The 14,775-nt window shown below is 40.3% G+C and overlaps 1 protein-coding gene across 4 annotated transcripts in view; it reads left to right on the forward strand.

Annotated features, from left to right (window-relative positions):
• The window catches only part of LOC308359310 (S-adenosyl-L-methionine-dependent tRNA 4-demethylwyosine synthase TYW1-like), a 202,991-nt gene that overhangs the window by 87,486 nt on the left and 100,730 nt on the right, over positions 1-14,775 (forward strand). For 3 of the 4 annotated variants that reach the window (XM_080830286.1, XM_080830285.1, XM_080830287.1), the window contains one exon: positions 9,747-9,856. In XM_080830286.1, coding sequence (XP_080686412.1) covers positions 9,747-9,856 — 110 coding nt within the window. Of the gene's footprint in view, positions 1-1,496; positions 1,525-9,746; positions 9,857-14,775 lie in introns of those variants that run through there. The other variant, XM_080830288.1, reaches the window with a different exon arrangement.

A 14,775-nucleotide genomic window follows, 5' to 3' on the forward strand; every position in this document is an offset into this window, starting at 1 on the left:
ATAATACCATCATCTCATATTAAATTATCTTCATCTCCTATTAAAGGGAATGCATGTATTTCCTTTTCTAGTTATCCAGGGCTATAGGAAAAAACAAACAAGCAGACCTGAAAAATATCTCTTTGGACATCCTGTTAAATCAGTGGTTTTCAACTGGAGCAAAATTGCTATTTTTCACTCTGTGGGGAAACCTTGGCCATTTGACAATGTCTGGAAGCATTTTTGATTGTTAAAGCTGAGGGCGGTATTTCTGGCATCAAGTGGGCAGAGGTCAGCGATGCTCTTAAGCATCTTAGAATGCACAGGAAAACCTGTACAACAAAGAATTATCCAGTCCGAAGTGTCCGTTGTGCGGCCGCTGAAAAGTCCTGTGTGCAGTGGGCCGGAGGGACTTTTCCAGTCAAAAGGACTGCGGCGATGTGATGTCGTTAGTCATAGAGTCTGTGCTTATGAAACTTAAAATATCGTAGGATGAACATTTGCCAGACAAAAGCCGTGTGAGCATGCGGACTGAAGTATCGGATCACGTAGTACTTAGCTCGTAGGAGAAGGAGTCATGGGCTTTGTGTCCCAGTCCTCGCTGCATCACATTTTACAGTCTCCTCTAAACCCTCCCTAAGATTCTTGACAGAGTAGTTCTGTGTGTGTGTTTGCTTTTGTTTCTGTTGTTTTGAAGGCCAAGATTCAACAGGAATAATGGCATTTAGCGGGTGGTACCCTTGCCCTGGTACCTGTTTATAGCCAGTAGCACAGACCTCCGGTTCCTGAGGCTCGGAGTTTACCCAGGTGTTAATTTTAATTTTAACTTTTTGAAAATTTATTTATTTATTTGAGAGAGAGAGAGGTGGGGTGGGGGGAATGAGCAGGAGAGGCAAAAGGGAGAGGGAGAGAAAAATCTCAAGCAGATTCTGTGTGACCCGAGCCAAAACCAAGACTCAGACATTTAACTGACTGACCACCCAGGTACCCCTACCCAGTTTTTAAAAAAGCAAATGATGTACTTAATGAAGTCATGAATGAGACTTTAGAGGAAAGTTAATGGAGAGATTTCACTAACCGTAGCTTCTGACAAAGAAGTACTAATACACTAACTTTAAGATTAGAATTCACCATCTGTCTCAGTTACAAATAATTTAATACACATTAGGAAAGGCCTAGAGAAATAGACTTAGATGCTTATGTGAATGTTTTATTTATCTTTATTTCATTTTACAGGTTCTTAAAAATAGCCTCTGATCCTCAGTTTCCTAACTGTAAAATAAATCAATAACACCTTCCTTTCAAGGTTGCTCTGAGGCTTAATTGCTTGGGGGAGATGATGCATGTGAAAGCTCTTCAAACTGCCGTGTGATGTGCAGATGTGAGTTTTCCCTAATGAATTTCTGTAGCTTTATTTGGATAATATGGGTAGCAGATGGTTATAGATAGATAAAATATTATTGCTCTATTAATTTTCAGGAGTTGTTGAGTGCTATGTGTATAGATAGCCCAGATTTACCAGTTTGTCTCCTGTTTTCTGTTCATGTAAGTGAAAATTTTGTACTTTGAAATTTCAAATTCAGAGTTTTATGTGTCTTGAACAAATAACCTGATTACAAAAATGGGCAAAGGATCTGAACAGAGTTTTCCAGAGAAGTTACAGATGTCCAATAAACACATGAGAAGGTAATAGTAGTCCCAAGTTGGGAGGTGCCTGGGTGGCTCAGTGGGTTAAAGCCTCTGCCTTCAGCTCAGGTCATGATCTCGGGGTCCTGGGATCGAGCCCTGCATCAGGCTCTCTGCTCAGCAGGGGGCCTGCTTCCCCTTCCCCCTCTGCCTGACTCTCTGCCTACTTGTGATCTCTCTCTCTGTGTCAAATAAATAAATAAAATCTTTAAAAACAATAATAGTAGTCCCAAGTTGGAAATAAGTGAAATACTCATCAACTGATGAATGAATGAACAGACTATCCATCCAGTGGAATACTATTTGGAAATAAAAAGGAATGAAATAGCGATGCATAGTATGACATGATGAACCTTGAAAACGGGCCGTTAAGTCAAAGAAGCCCATCACAAAAAACATAAATAGTATGGTTGTATTTCTTTAAAATACCTAGACTAGAGAAACCTGTAGAGACAGAAAGTAGGTCAGTGGTTGCTTAGGGCCTGGGTGGATGTGTGGATTGAAAAGTGACAGCTGAGGGGAGCAGGATTTCTTTTGGGGAATGACAAAAATACTCTAACATTGACTCGTAGCGATGGATGCACAGCTCTGTGGATATACTGAAAGCTATTGGATTGTACACTTTAAATTAAATTTTATGGTATGTAAATTATATTTCAAAAAGGCTGTTAAAAAAATTTTGCTTGAGGGACACCAGGGTGGCTCAGTTGGTTAAACATCTGCCTTCAGCTCAGGTCATGATTCCAGGGTCCTGGGATCCGGTCCCGCATCCCTCTGCCTCTGCCTGCTGCTCTCCCTGCTTGTGCTCGCTCGCTCGCTCTCTCGCTGACAAATTAATTAATTAAAAAAAAAAGAAAGTGACATTTCCACTCATCGTAGGAAGTTAAAAAAAAAAGTTTTCCTTGAGTAGTAAACATAAGTTTTAAAAATATATTTTAAATGTAGTTTGAAAGGTCACCCTTGCATATAGTGAAAATGCAAAATGTATAATACCGTGAAAATTGTCCTCTTTTCATTCTTATCTTCTCGTTACTTAGGTTTTCAGAGATATGCCACACACCTGTGAATGGATTTGTGGGTGTGTACGTGTCTTTGTTTACACGCACACACAAGTGGCGGGATGCTTTACAGAATTCTGTGTCTCGCTTCTTTTGCTCCCACTTTGAGAGATCTACTCATATCAACGTGCGTGTGGGTTCAGAACCAGCTCTTAATCTGCCAAATTAAATCACTGGAAAGCAGGAAAGAAATATGTGTAAAGGGCCTTTGTCTTTAAAGTAATCACTAAGGTCTGTGTCTTCCACAAAAATTTCCTCCTTCTTTCTGTGTAATAGGATTGTCATATAATTTTACTCGGAAGTAGTATTTTATCATTATTATTGCTGTGGTAAGAACACCTAACATGAGATCTGCTCTCGTCACAGAATTTTAAGTGTACAATACAGTATGGTTCGTACAATACAGTATGGTTCGTCATAATATGGTCTAGCAGCTCTCCAGAACTTGAATCTAATGTAACTGAAACTTTGTATTTGTTAAACAGCAATTTCCCTTTTGCGCCTCCTCTAGCCCCTGGCAGCCACCATCTTGCTCCCTGCCTCTGTGTGTTCGACTCTTCTGTAGGCTCCGTCTAGGTGGTATCATGCGGTGTTTGTCCTCCTGCGGCTAGCTTATTTCGTTTTAGCATGATGTCCCTAGGTTAATCCATATGTCACATACGTATGGCAGGATTTCCTTCTTTTTCAAGGCTGAATAGTATTCCATTGCATGTACGTGGCACATTTTCTTCAGTCACACATCTACTGCAATAAACATGGGAGTGAACGTCTCTCTTTGAGATTCTGTTTTTAAATCTTTTGTACAAAGACACAGAAGTGGGATTGCTGTATCATATTTTTTCTCTTTTTAATTATTTTTAGAAACTTCCAGACTGCTTTCCATAGTGGTAACACCATTTTTCATTCTAATAGTGCATAAGGATTCTAATTTCTCCATATGCTTGCCAATGTGTATTATTTTATTTTATTTTATTTTTATTATTTTTTCTGATAATGGCCATAGCAGTGGGTATGAGGTGATATCTTACTGTGATTTTGCTTTGTATTTCCCTGGTGATTCGTGATACTGAGCATCTTTTGATATACCTGTTGGTCATTTGTAGGTCTTCTTTGGAGAAATGTCAAGTCCTTTGCCCATTTTATTTTAATTTTATTTACTTTAAAGATTTTTTTTTTAATTTTAAAAATTTTATTTATTTATTTGACAGACAGAGATCACAAGTAGGCAGAAAGGCAGACAGAGAGAAAGGAAGGGAAGCAGGCTCCCCGCTGAGCAGAGAGCCCGATGCGGGGCTTGATCCCAGGACCCTGAGATCATGACCTGAGCCGAAGGCACAGGCCTTAACCCACTGAGCCCAGGTGCCCCTCCTTTGCCCATTTTAAAATTGAGTTATTATTAATATTATTTGCTGTTGCGTTAATGGGATCCTATATATATTTTGGATATTAACCCCTTATCTAGTTTGTAAATATCTGCACCTTTCACAGGTTACCTTTTCACTCTGTTGTTTTTTTATTTTTTTGATCTGGATATGCTTTGTTGTTTGTTTTAAGGCAAATGAACTTAAACTGTTCCCCTTAATTTTTTGATGTTCTCTTTTTGCTCTGGTAGAAGATAAACAGTAAATAAATAGATCTGAAGAACAAAATCTTAAAGAACTGGTGATTAGGTGGTATTGTGTGTGGCAATATTATCAATCAGATATAATTGAAATTGGTAGAAGTTTTATCTAAAATTATATGTATAAGATCAAAAAAGGAGAGAGGGAATAAATAATATTAACTAATGAAAGATGATATTTGTAATTATAGATGTCTCAAGGATTTAGTCTTTTAATTAGTTAATATTCATTGATTTATTAACTAATTAATCAATACTTGAAAATTTGGAAATATAAAATTCCTTGTAAATTTATTTATTTTAATACATCTATGGAGTTTATTCAGATTTTACCAGTTTTAAATGCACTCATTTGTGTGATGGGTGTATGTGTGTAGTTCAATACAATTGTATCATCTGTTTAGAATTGCATATCTAAAACCACAATCAAAACACAGACCTTTTCCTTTTTGTTACCTCTTGATAGCTATACCTACTCCTTTGTCCTCCCAGCTCCTAATCCCTGGAAATCATTAGCCTGTTCCCATTTTCTAAATTCCTTGTAAATTTAGATTTTCAAAAGTAATTCAAGAAGAGTGTCATTTTGAGTACTTCCGTAATCACTAAAGTAATGGAATCAGTCGTTACAAACCATTATCAGAAAGAAGCCAGACGTAGATGGTTTTATAAGTAAGTTCTAGCAAACACTCAAGGAAAAGGAGTTCTCCAGAAAGCAAAGGAAAAAGGAACCCTTGTAAAATAATTTTAAGAAACTAATGTAACCTTGATACCAGCCCAGAGAACAGCGTGGAGAACAAAAATTGCAGTGCAGTTTCACTCATTAGTATGGGCGTAAAATCCTGAACAGTACATTAAAATACGGAGTCTGGGGCACCGGAGTGGCTCAGTTGGTTAAGTGTCTGACTCCTGATTTCAGCTCAGATCATGATGTCAGGGTGGTGAGATCGAGCCCTGTGTGGGGCTCCGTGCTGAGGAGGAGCCTCCTTAAGATTCTGTCTCTCCTTCTCCCTGCGCTACACGGCCGGCCCCCACTCCAGGCACTTGCCCTCTCCCTCCTAAAACAAAACAAACAAACAGACAAACAAAGAAACAAACAAAAAACCCAGAGCCCAGCATCAAAAAACAATGAAACAACAATGCATCAAAAAATGACAAAAGACCATAGTCAAGTTGGGTTTAATTTTTTAATTTTTTTAATTTTTATTTTTTTGGGGGGTTTAATTTTTTTAAATATAATTTTTTCTTTTTCAAAATTGAAGTATAATGAACGTATAGTATTGTATGAGTTTCATGTGTACAGTATAATGATTCAATGATATTTTTTTTGGAGTGTGATCATGGGGGGAGGGGGCAGAGGGAGAAGGAGTGAGAGAATTTAAGGAGGCCACTATACCCAGCATGGAGCCTGTAGTGGGGCTTGATCTCACAACACTGAGATTATGACCTGAGCCAAAATCAAGAGTCAGAGGCTTAACCGACAGTCACCAGGTGCCCCAAGTGATTCAGCAATTTTATACATTACTCAGTGCTTGTCGAGATAGGTGTCTTTTTTTGTTATTATAGCTGGCTGTGTGATTAGTACTCCACTGTACATATGTTTTGCATTTTTATTTTTATTATTTTGGACACAAGTTATATCAAGTTGTGAATCAGTATTGAGTATGAGTACTTCCTTCCTGTGTTTTCAACGAGGGTTAGAGTTGCAAGGGAAGAAAACCTTTCCTTATGCGACAGGTTGTGTAGAGAGTTCTGGTATACCCTTCATTCGCCTTCCTGTAATGCTAGTATCTTCCCTGATGATGGGACAGTTACGACAACCAGGAAATTAACATTTCTTGTCAGTTACAATAGATAAAATACTATTAATGAAACTGGAAACTGTTGAGATTTTGCCAGATTTGCCGTTACTGTTCTTTCTAAACCGTTCGAGGATCTACTCTAGTACCCTACGTTGCCTCTAGTTGCTCTGTGTCTGTCTTCTCCAGCCTGTGACAGTCCCTTATGGTTTTGACACTTTTGAAAAATACTGGTCAGGTATTTGGAGAAGGTTCCTCCTTGATATACTTTCATTATATATTTGATATATTTTCAGTATATCATTTCATTATCTATTTGATATCTTTTCATAATTAGAATGAGATTATGGGTATTTTGTGTGAAGCAGTAGTGTTCTCAGTACATCAGACCTACCGGGGCGTGCACGCTGTCAGTTTGTCTTATTCCTGAGGACGTTCAAGGTAGGGACAGAAGTGGTTTGTTTTTGTTTTGTTTTTGTTCTACCTTTTGGATATCGGTTGTTCTAGCACCATTTATCGGACGGATTATTCTTTCTCCCTTGAATGGCCTTTGCGCCTTTGTCAAAACTCAGTTGATAACATATGTTGGTTGCGTTTCTGGTTTCATTTGCCTTGTTGATCTGTGAGTCTCTCTTTGGCCAATTCCACACATTCTTATGTGTAATAAAGACAGTTGATTTTTGTGTGTTGATCACATATCTTAGGCACTTGTTAGGCTCCCTTACTAGTTCTCATTAGGTCCAGTCTGTTTTTTGTAGATTCTTTTGAATTTTTATGTGGACAAACATGTCATTTGTGAAGAGAAAGTTTTATTCCCTTTTCTGGCTTCATTTCACTGACTAGGGTTTACATGTTGTCTAGGAGTAGTAGAAAGGACGTTTTTACAATGTTTCAGATATTAAGAGGAAAACATTCATTCTTTCACCATTAAGTCTGACATTAGCTGTGAGGATTTTTTTTTTAATCCCCTTCATAAAATTAAGGAAATCCCCTTTTATTTTTAATTTGCTGCGAGTTTTTGTCATGAATGGATGTTGAATTTTATTAGATGCTTCTATCGAGTGATTGATTTTTGCTGAACCAACCTTGCTATTGCTGGGATAAATTACTTGGTTGTGACGCATTTTCCTTTTCACGTGTTCCTGCATTCAGTTTGCCTAGGGTCTTCATTTGTTTTACTTTTTTAGGTTTCTGTCTCTGTTCATGGAAGGTGTGGATCTGTAGTTTTCTTTATAACATCTTAATATGGTTTTTGTATTTGAGTGATGCTGGCCCCATATAGTAAGGTCTAAGGTGTGTGTGTGTGTGTGTGTTCAGATTTATTTATTTATTAGAGAGAGAGAAAGAGAAAGAGAGAGTGGGGGAAGGAGCAAGAGAGAGAATCCCCAAGCCAACTCCAGGCTGAGCACCGAGCCTGACGTGGGGCTTGATCTCACAACGCTGAGATCATGACCTGAGCCAAAACCAAGAGTCAGACGCTTAACTGACAGAGCACCCAGGCACTCCTATTTTTTTTTCCTTCAGGTCTTATATTTTAACCTGATAATATCCTTTAACTGGTGTTGAGACTGATTGTCAGTATGGTTCGGTGAAATTTTACATTTGTTGTTTTCTAGTCTCTGTGTTGTTTTTCATTGTCCTGCCTGCTCTCTTGTTAATTGAGTATTTTAAATACTCAATATATGTTACTAGTCACTAGTCACTGTTTTATTTTATTTTATTTTGTTTTATTTTATTTTATGCCCAGTATTGATTTGTTCTTTATAAACCTTGAAAGTATTTTAGAGATTCTCCTGGGGTTTACAGTGCACATCTTCAGTCAACCCGAGTCTACCTTCAGATGACACACCATGGCATGTGTAGTTTCAGGATTTTACAACAGTGTGTATTCTTCCCCTCGACCATCTTTGGCTTTTGTTGGCATAACTTTTACGTAAGTTATAAACACACAGTACGTCATTACTCTTTTTTACTTACACTGTCAGTTATTTTTAGGGCAATTAAAGGTAAAAAAGGTAAATATTTGTTCCTTTTCCTCCCCCTTTCCCAGGGCTCATTATTTCTTTGTACAGATTCAGGTTTCTGTCTACTGTATGTTTCTTTAGTCTGAGCAATTCCCTTTAACATCTCTTGTAACGTAGGTTGTTGAGAAGGAAATCTCTTAGATTTTGTGTGCAAACTTTTCCGTTTCTGAAAGATACTCTCTCTGGGTTTAGAATTCTGGTTGGTGAGTGTTGTCTCTGTTGGCTTCTCGGATGCGTCGTTGTGGTTTCAGCTGTTTTCTGATGAGTTGTCACATGTAATTTTTAATCTCCGCTCTCATGTAATGTGTCTTTTTCCCCTCTAACTTAAAGATATAAAGATATCAATATCTTTTGTTTTCATCATTTGGATTGGTATTTTTAGGTTGTTTTTTATTTTTAAAATGTCCTGGTGGTTCTGTGAGCTTCTTGGATCTGTGGTGGTTTTTCATTATCTGTGAAAAACGGTGAGCGATTATTTTTCGACTATTTCTCTGCTTCGTTATCTCTGCTTTCCTTCTGGGATTCCAAGTATGTGTATCTCGGGCCCATTCTTGTTGTCCCCCAGCTCTCGGGCGCTGTGTCCCTTTTTTCCCACTTAAGAAAGAAAACGTTGTGTTTTTGTTGGCTTATTTGCACCAGTCTCCAAGTTTGTTTTTTTTTTACTCTTGGTCCTCAGCTGTTACTAGTCACTGCTGAACCTGTCAGTAGCCCGTTTTTTCATATTTAACATTTTCTTTGTTACAGTTTCCGTCTCTGCTGAATTTACGCATCTGATCTTCCATGTTACCCACCTTTTCTGTTAGGGCTTTTAACACAGTAGTGATTGTTGTAAAAACTCCCCGTCACATACTTCAAGCACTTGCGTCGGGACTTTGGTTCTGCCGACTGCTTTGTTGGAAATGTGTTGTTTTTCTGTGCCTCCTGTTTTCTGTTGTTTAAAGTCAGACTTCTTATCTATCACGTCAGAGACTGAGGTGCGCGGCGATTCTGCGTCTGGAAATCGGTTCACCTTTCCCTTCTGCTTGGCCTCTCTCTTCGGAGTTGAGGTTCATCGGGTCAGGAGCTGGGCTCGAGCTGAGACTTGTGTTTCTGTGCTAACCTCGTCCTACCACTGGCTTTACCATCCCATTAGGCGATGCTGGACGTGTGGCCTGGGGCTGCTGTGACAGTTTTCTCCTCACGCCTCGTCCATCCTAAGCGTTAGGTGTTCAGCTGGGCTGCCTCTCAGAGAGGGTCAATTACTGTGGTTTTGGACCTCTTCCAGGAACATTCTGTTAGCATTTAATGGATGCTCGTTAGCCTGGTGGCGGTGAGTGGAAGGAAGGGTTGCGCGTTTCTGACTGTCCTGTTGAACCCCAGTCTCAGCCAGGCACTTCTCCAACCAGCCTTCTCCGCTAGATCTCATGGGCTAAGCCAGAAAATACTGCTATAAACAGCTAAACTCTTAGGGGGAAACCAACCCTGATGTTGTGACTTTATGGTTTCACTACTGTGACTTTATGGTTTTACTGCTACCGCGTAGTAGATGACGCGCTGAGATGTCACTCCAGAGTCCTTTAGAACTCTTGCCTCCTCTTCTCAGGCACCACACCAATCCGGTGGGCACCGAGTGGCGGTGGAAGATGGACCAGCCTGAAATGATCCTACAGGAAGCCATTGAAAACCATCAGAACATGATCAAGCAGTTTAAAGGTATTTATCTGCCCTCTACAAAGGAATGCTAATTAATGTGAATTAAATTGGCTGAGGAGTTGCCTCTTTCACAGGATTTTGTTCCCACTGGCAAATTTTCATATAGGGAAGTGAAAACTTCGTAGAAATATTACATGCATTTTGGCTTTTTTGGTTTTTACTGACAACTTTTATGTCCCATATGATGGAAGAACTAAAAAAATTTCATTCAGAGCTTAACAATTTAAAATATTGCACACTCAGCCTGTAAGTTTTCCTGGGAGCGTATCGTCATCCTTCCTAAAAATTCTTGATACTGTTCTGTCTTGGTAAGCACAAAGCAGCTTAATGAATGGAAAGTTTAGATCATTGGAAGAATCTTAAATATTATCAGTAATGTAGTATTGGGAAAGCATTTTTGATTAAATGACTTATAAAAAGGAGGGATTCTATTAATATCATGTGATTCATAGTAATGTGAAAATTCTGCCACTCAGGATTTCTAGTATTTCCTGATTCAGTTCTGTTTTATACTAAGAGGTATATACTTTACTGGAGGTTACTGGTTCTCAGGCTTTAGTGAGCATCAGAATTAGCTGGAAAGCTTGTTAAAACAGATTCCTGGCTTCCTTTTCCAGAGATTGGTTCAGTAGGTCTGGAGGTGGGGCCCAAGGGTGTGCACTTCTGAACCTTTGCAGGTGGTGTTGATGTTGTGAACTGGAGACCCCACTTTGAGGCCCGTTGCTGTAGATAGATATGGTGGACTTGCAAAGTGTTGGCTTCGTAGAGTGATAGCTGCCTATGCTGCGCTGAAATTTGTTAGGTTCCCTGAGAAATCCGTGTGTCTGTCTCCAGCTACCACTTGGAAGTCCTTCTCTCCTCTATGTTCCTTTTCCTTCGCTATGCCACAATAAAACACGAATCTTAACCAAGGTTGTGTTGATAGAGACACTTTTGTGGTGCTAACTTCATATGTGGGAGTCCTTATAAACCCCAGTAATTATCATTTTGAAGATCAGATGATTCTCTTATGTGAAGAAATTTGTCAGGTCACTCCTTGAGATTAAAGTACTTCTGGTAAGTGTGTGTGTGTGTGTGTGTTTAAGTTTCTAGGCCACTGAGCTAGTGTCTTCAGTTCTCAGTAGACCCTGGCTGGGTGGCCTATAAATTTAATTCAGTTGTAACACTCTGGAGGTAGCACCCGACCGCACAGGTGAGGGTTCGGTCCTGTAAGACTGCCCCACGTCAGACCCCGATGTCCAGCCCGGGTTGTTCCCTGCGCTTCTGAGTGACTGGCTGTAAACGGCAGGTTCCTGCTACCTCCTGTTCAGATAGGGTTAATTTACTGGAGCGGCTCACGGGATGCAGAGAAACATTTATTTACACTTAGCGGACTCACCAATTTCTTATAGAGGGTTTTACGGAGGATTCAGAGGGACGGCCAGAGGAAGAGGTAGCGTCGGGCAGAGTCTGCAAGTGCAGGAGCTTCTGTCTCAGGGGACCTGGCGTGCATCACCCTCCCGGCACACGGAGGCGCTCACCAGCCTGGAAGCTCAACTCCTACTGCTCAGGAGTTTGTATGGAGCCTCATATGGAGCGCTTCTCCCCTTCCCGGAGCTCGGTGTCTGTGGTTGAAGATTCCAGCCCTCTAATCAATCGCTTGTGTCTCTGGGGACCAGCCCTGTCCTGAGGCCATTTAGGGGCCCTGAGTCACCTCATTAGCTCGGGTGTGCTCCACAGGGGCTCCTTCTGAATGACTAAAGACACCGCTTTCACTCAGGAGATCCCAAGGGTTTTAGGAGCGTTGTGCCAGGAACCGGGGCTGCAGACCAAGTATATAGCTTATTATAGCTCCGTTATTTCTTACGAGAAATTGAGAAAGGTAATGCAAATGCAGATTAATCAGTAATGATTTATTAAGGATAATCAGTCAATAATTACACCTTTATTTTATTCTTCATGAGTTTTCTAAGGAATGTGGACCTGTACATATTCGTGTGTGTCTGTGTACGTGCGGACTTACTTTTGTACATCTGCGAAGATGCTAATAAATATTTAAATGTGAATCTTGACTTTTAGTCTCAAGCACTTTTTTTTTTTTAAACAAATTACTTTCTCTTTTGTGGATAAAGCAGTGTCTCTTATCAGTGTTTAGGAAAATTACATGACACTGGTGAAGAACCAAGTTTCCACGTTCTGGTATCTGACTAGCAGCACTCGTTGTTGATTTGGTTAATACTGATTATTGATCTTCAGACAAATCATGTGCCTTCTTAAAAACTTCAAGGCAAAGTCTTGTTTTCTTTTGGATAATGTGTTGGTCAGAGTTCCCTGGAGAAACAGCAGAATGGGGTGCGTGCGTGTGCGTGCGTGCGTGCGTGCGTGTGTGTGTGTGTATAGAGATTGAGAGAGAGATGATTTGGGGAACAGGCTCACGGGATGATGTCGGTTTGGAGTAGACCGGATGCTGGAGACTTAGGGAAGCGTTCAGCTCCAGAGTCAGTCCGCTGGCAGAATCCTTTCTTGCTTGGTCAAGGTCGCCTCTGTTTTATTAAAGCCTTCAACCGACAGGATGAGGATCACCTGCCTTACAGAGGGCAGTCTGCTTTTATTCCAGGTTCACTGATTTAAATGTTAATCATCCAAAAGACACCATCTCAGAAATATCCAGAATATTGGACCAAATATCTGGCCACTGTGGTTCAGCCAAATTGACAGATAAAATTAATTATCACAGATCTTGATATCAGAACCAGGCAAATGCCAGTAATTTATCTTCATATTCTAGTAAGTTTGTGTTGTTTTAGTGCTTAAGGAGCCCGCTGTACCCTTTAGAGGCTGGACGAGGTGTCTGACAGCGCGTGATTCGCTGGCAGCTGGTGACCTCCCTGCGTGATTTGTGTCCCAGGCAGTTTGTGTGGGGACGAAGCAGCCTGAGGAGGAGGCATTCACTCTTGCATTCGGAGATGTCCTTGATGCAGGGTGACAATTGAGTTTTGGTAGTTATTTTTCTGACAGGAACATTTTTGCAAATTCACTTTAAATGGAAATCAGTGATGAATAAGTCATAGGGCGGACTTTACTCATGTTAGTAGCATGTGTGAGGCGAACGCAGGGAGCCCTTGTTCTTTGTTGTCTGCCTCGCCTGTTTGAAGGGCTTGTCCTGTGCAGAAGGTGTATCTGATTGGCAGCCTCGTACTTACTTGAGTCTGTAGGCATCTCTCACAGTTCGTCGTTCGGTTCCCATGTGATAAGGAACAGAAGAGCTTTAAAAAATACATGTTGTCTTATAGCAGGGAAGATAGATAAAGGATTGGAGAGAGAGAGAGAGAATAGAGCCTGTCTGTGGACAAGTGAATCCTGAATTGGGGTTAAAATGCCTAAGGAGGAGGGAACGACCCCCCCCCAATTCAACCATGACTGTCAACTTCATTCTTTTTTTTTTTTTTTTTTTAAGATTTTATTTATTTATTTGACAGAGAGCTCGCAAAGAGGCAGGCAGAGAGAGAGGAGGAAGCAGGCTGTCTTTAACCCACTGAGCCACCCAGGCGCCCCTGTCAACTTCGTTCTTAAAAAACCTTTTCTAGAGTATTTACTTTGCCCTAGTAATTTCCCCAAAGGAGTCTTTTTTCGTATCTTAATTACTTGACATAGTGTTACCACGTCAGCACAACTATTCATTTAATCAACAATAAATTTTCTACAAGGGTTTTCAAGTTGGAACTGATTGACCTTTGTACACCAACACTCTTCAAAGTGCCCGAGCAGGTCTTCTTTAAAGTAGTAGTAGTTGTAGAAAACGGGTTTCTGTTGGAAGGTGTGCTGCGTGTAGGCACGTGGGCATAGAGGAACTTTCATTCATTGTATTTTATGTTTTCACGAAGGGTGAGAGCTCTCTTGGTCTTCAGTGTTTGGATCACGGTAACTTTGTTAATGCTTTTTCAAATTTCATTCCAAGCTTAAATAAAACATTACTTTTTTGAAAATCTGTCTTATTGCTGTAATAATTATAGTAAACCTGGGTGTGATCTATAGTATTAAAAGAGAAAAAACTCTAATTATTAAAGGATGAGATACATAATTTGTAAAAATTCAGAGCTCTTCTGCAAAATTAGTGGTAGTCTGCAGCCCTCAACAAGCATGTGAATTGTTTTCTTTTAAAAAATACCACAATGGGAGCGCCTGGGTGGCTCAGTGGGTTAAAGCCTCTGCCTTTGGCTCAGGTCACAGCCCAGGGTCCTGGGATCGAGCCCTGAATCGGGCTCTCTGCTCTGCGGGGAGCCTGCTTCCCCCCTCTCTCTCTGCCTACTTGTGATCTGTCAAAAACAAAAAAAACAAAAAACCCACAGTGGGCAAAATTAGGAAATTTTAGTATTTCAGAATATTCGTTATGTTTTCTCTCTTCTTGGCAGAAGCTAAACCATTCAAATGCTTGGTGGTTCACTTTATGGTAGACAGTCATCAGGCAATGAGATTTTGTAACTTCGCTCAGTCTTTATCAATGGTTCTAGTCTAAAGTTTTCTCTTTTTTTTATAAACCTGAATGCCTCCTGCATTAAGTGAAATCTCTGTGTTCTGTCTTTTATTCTTCCGTAGGGGATAGGGTATAAGTAAAACAGGTCCCGTCCTTTCTGAATGGTGAGCCCCTGAACTCCTCAGTAGAGGTGGGTCTGGAGACGTGGCTTTACTCGGGGTACAGTTCTCACTGAGGCCCTGCAGCAAAGTTCCCCTTTCTCCCACTCCACATTAGTTTCCCCATTAGAGCCGGTGCTCTTACCTTGTGCCCTCTGGTGGCTTGAGAAAAGCAAAACAAAATGAGGAATGGAGTATTACTGGTTTCCTCGGTTAGAATTTGGGTTGTACTATCCTATAGGAGAAAAAAATTCAGTTTGACTAGTTACCACTGAAATAGATTCAGTAGTACCGTAGCTTAGGGTTGT

This window comes from Martes martes, assembly GCF_963455335.1.
Source record: "Martes martes genome assembly, chromosome: 18".
Lineage (NCBI taxonomy): Eukaryota > Metazoa > Chordata > Mammalia > Carnivora > Mustelidae > Martes > Martes martes.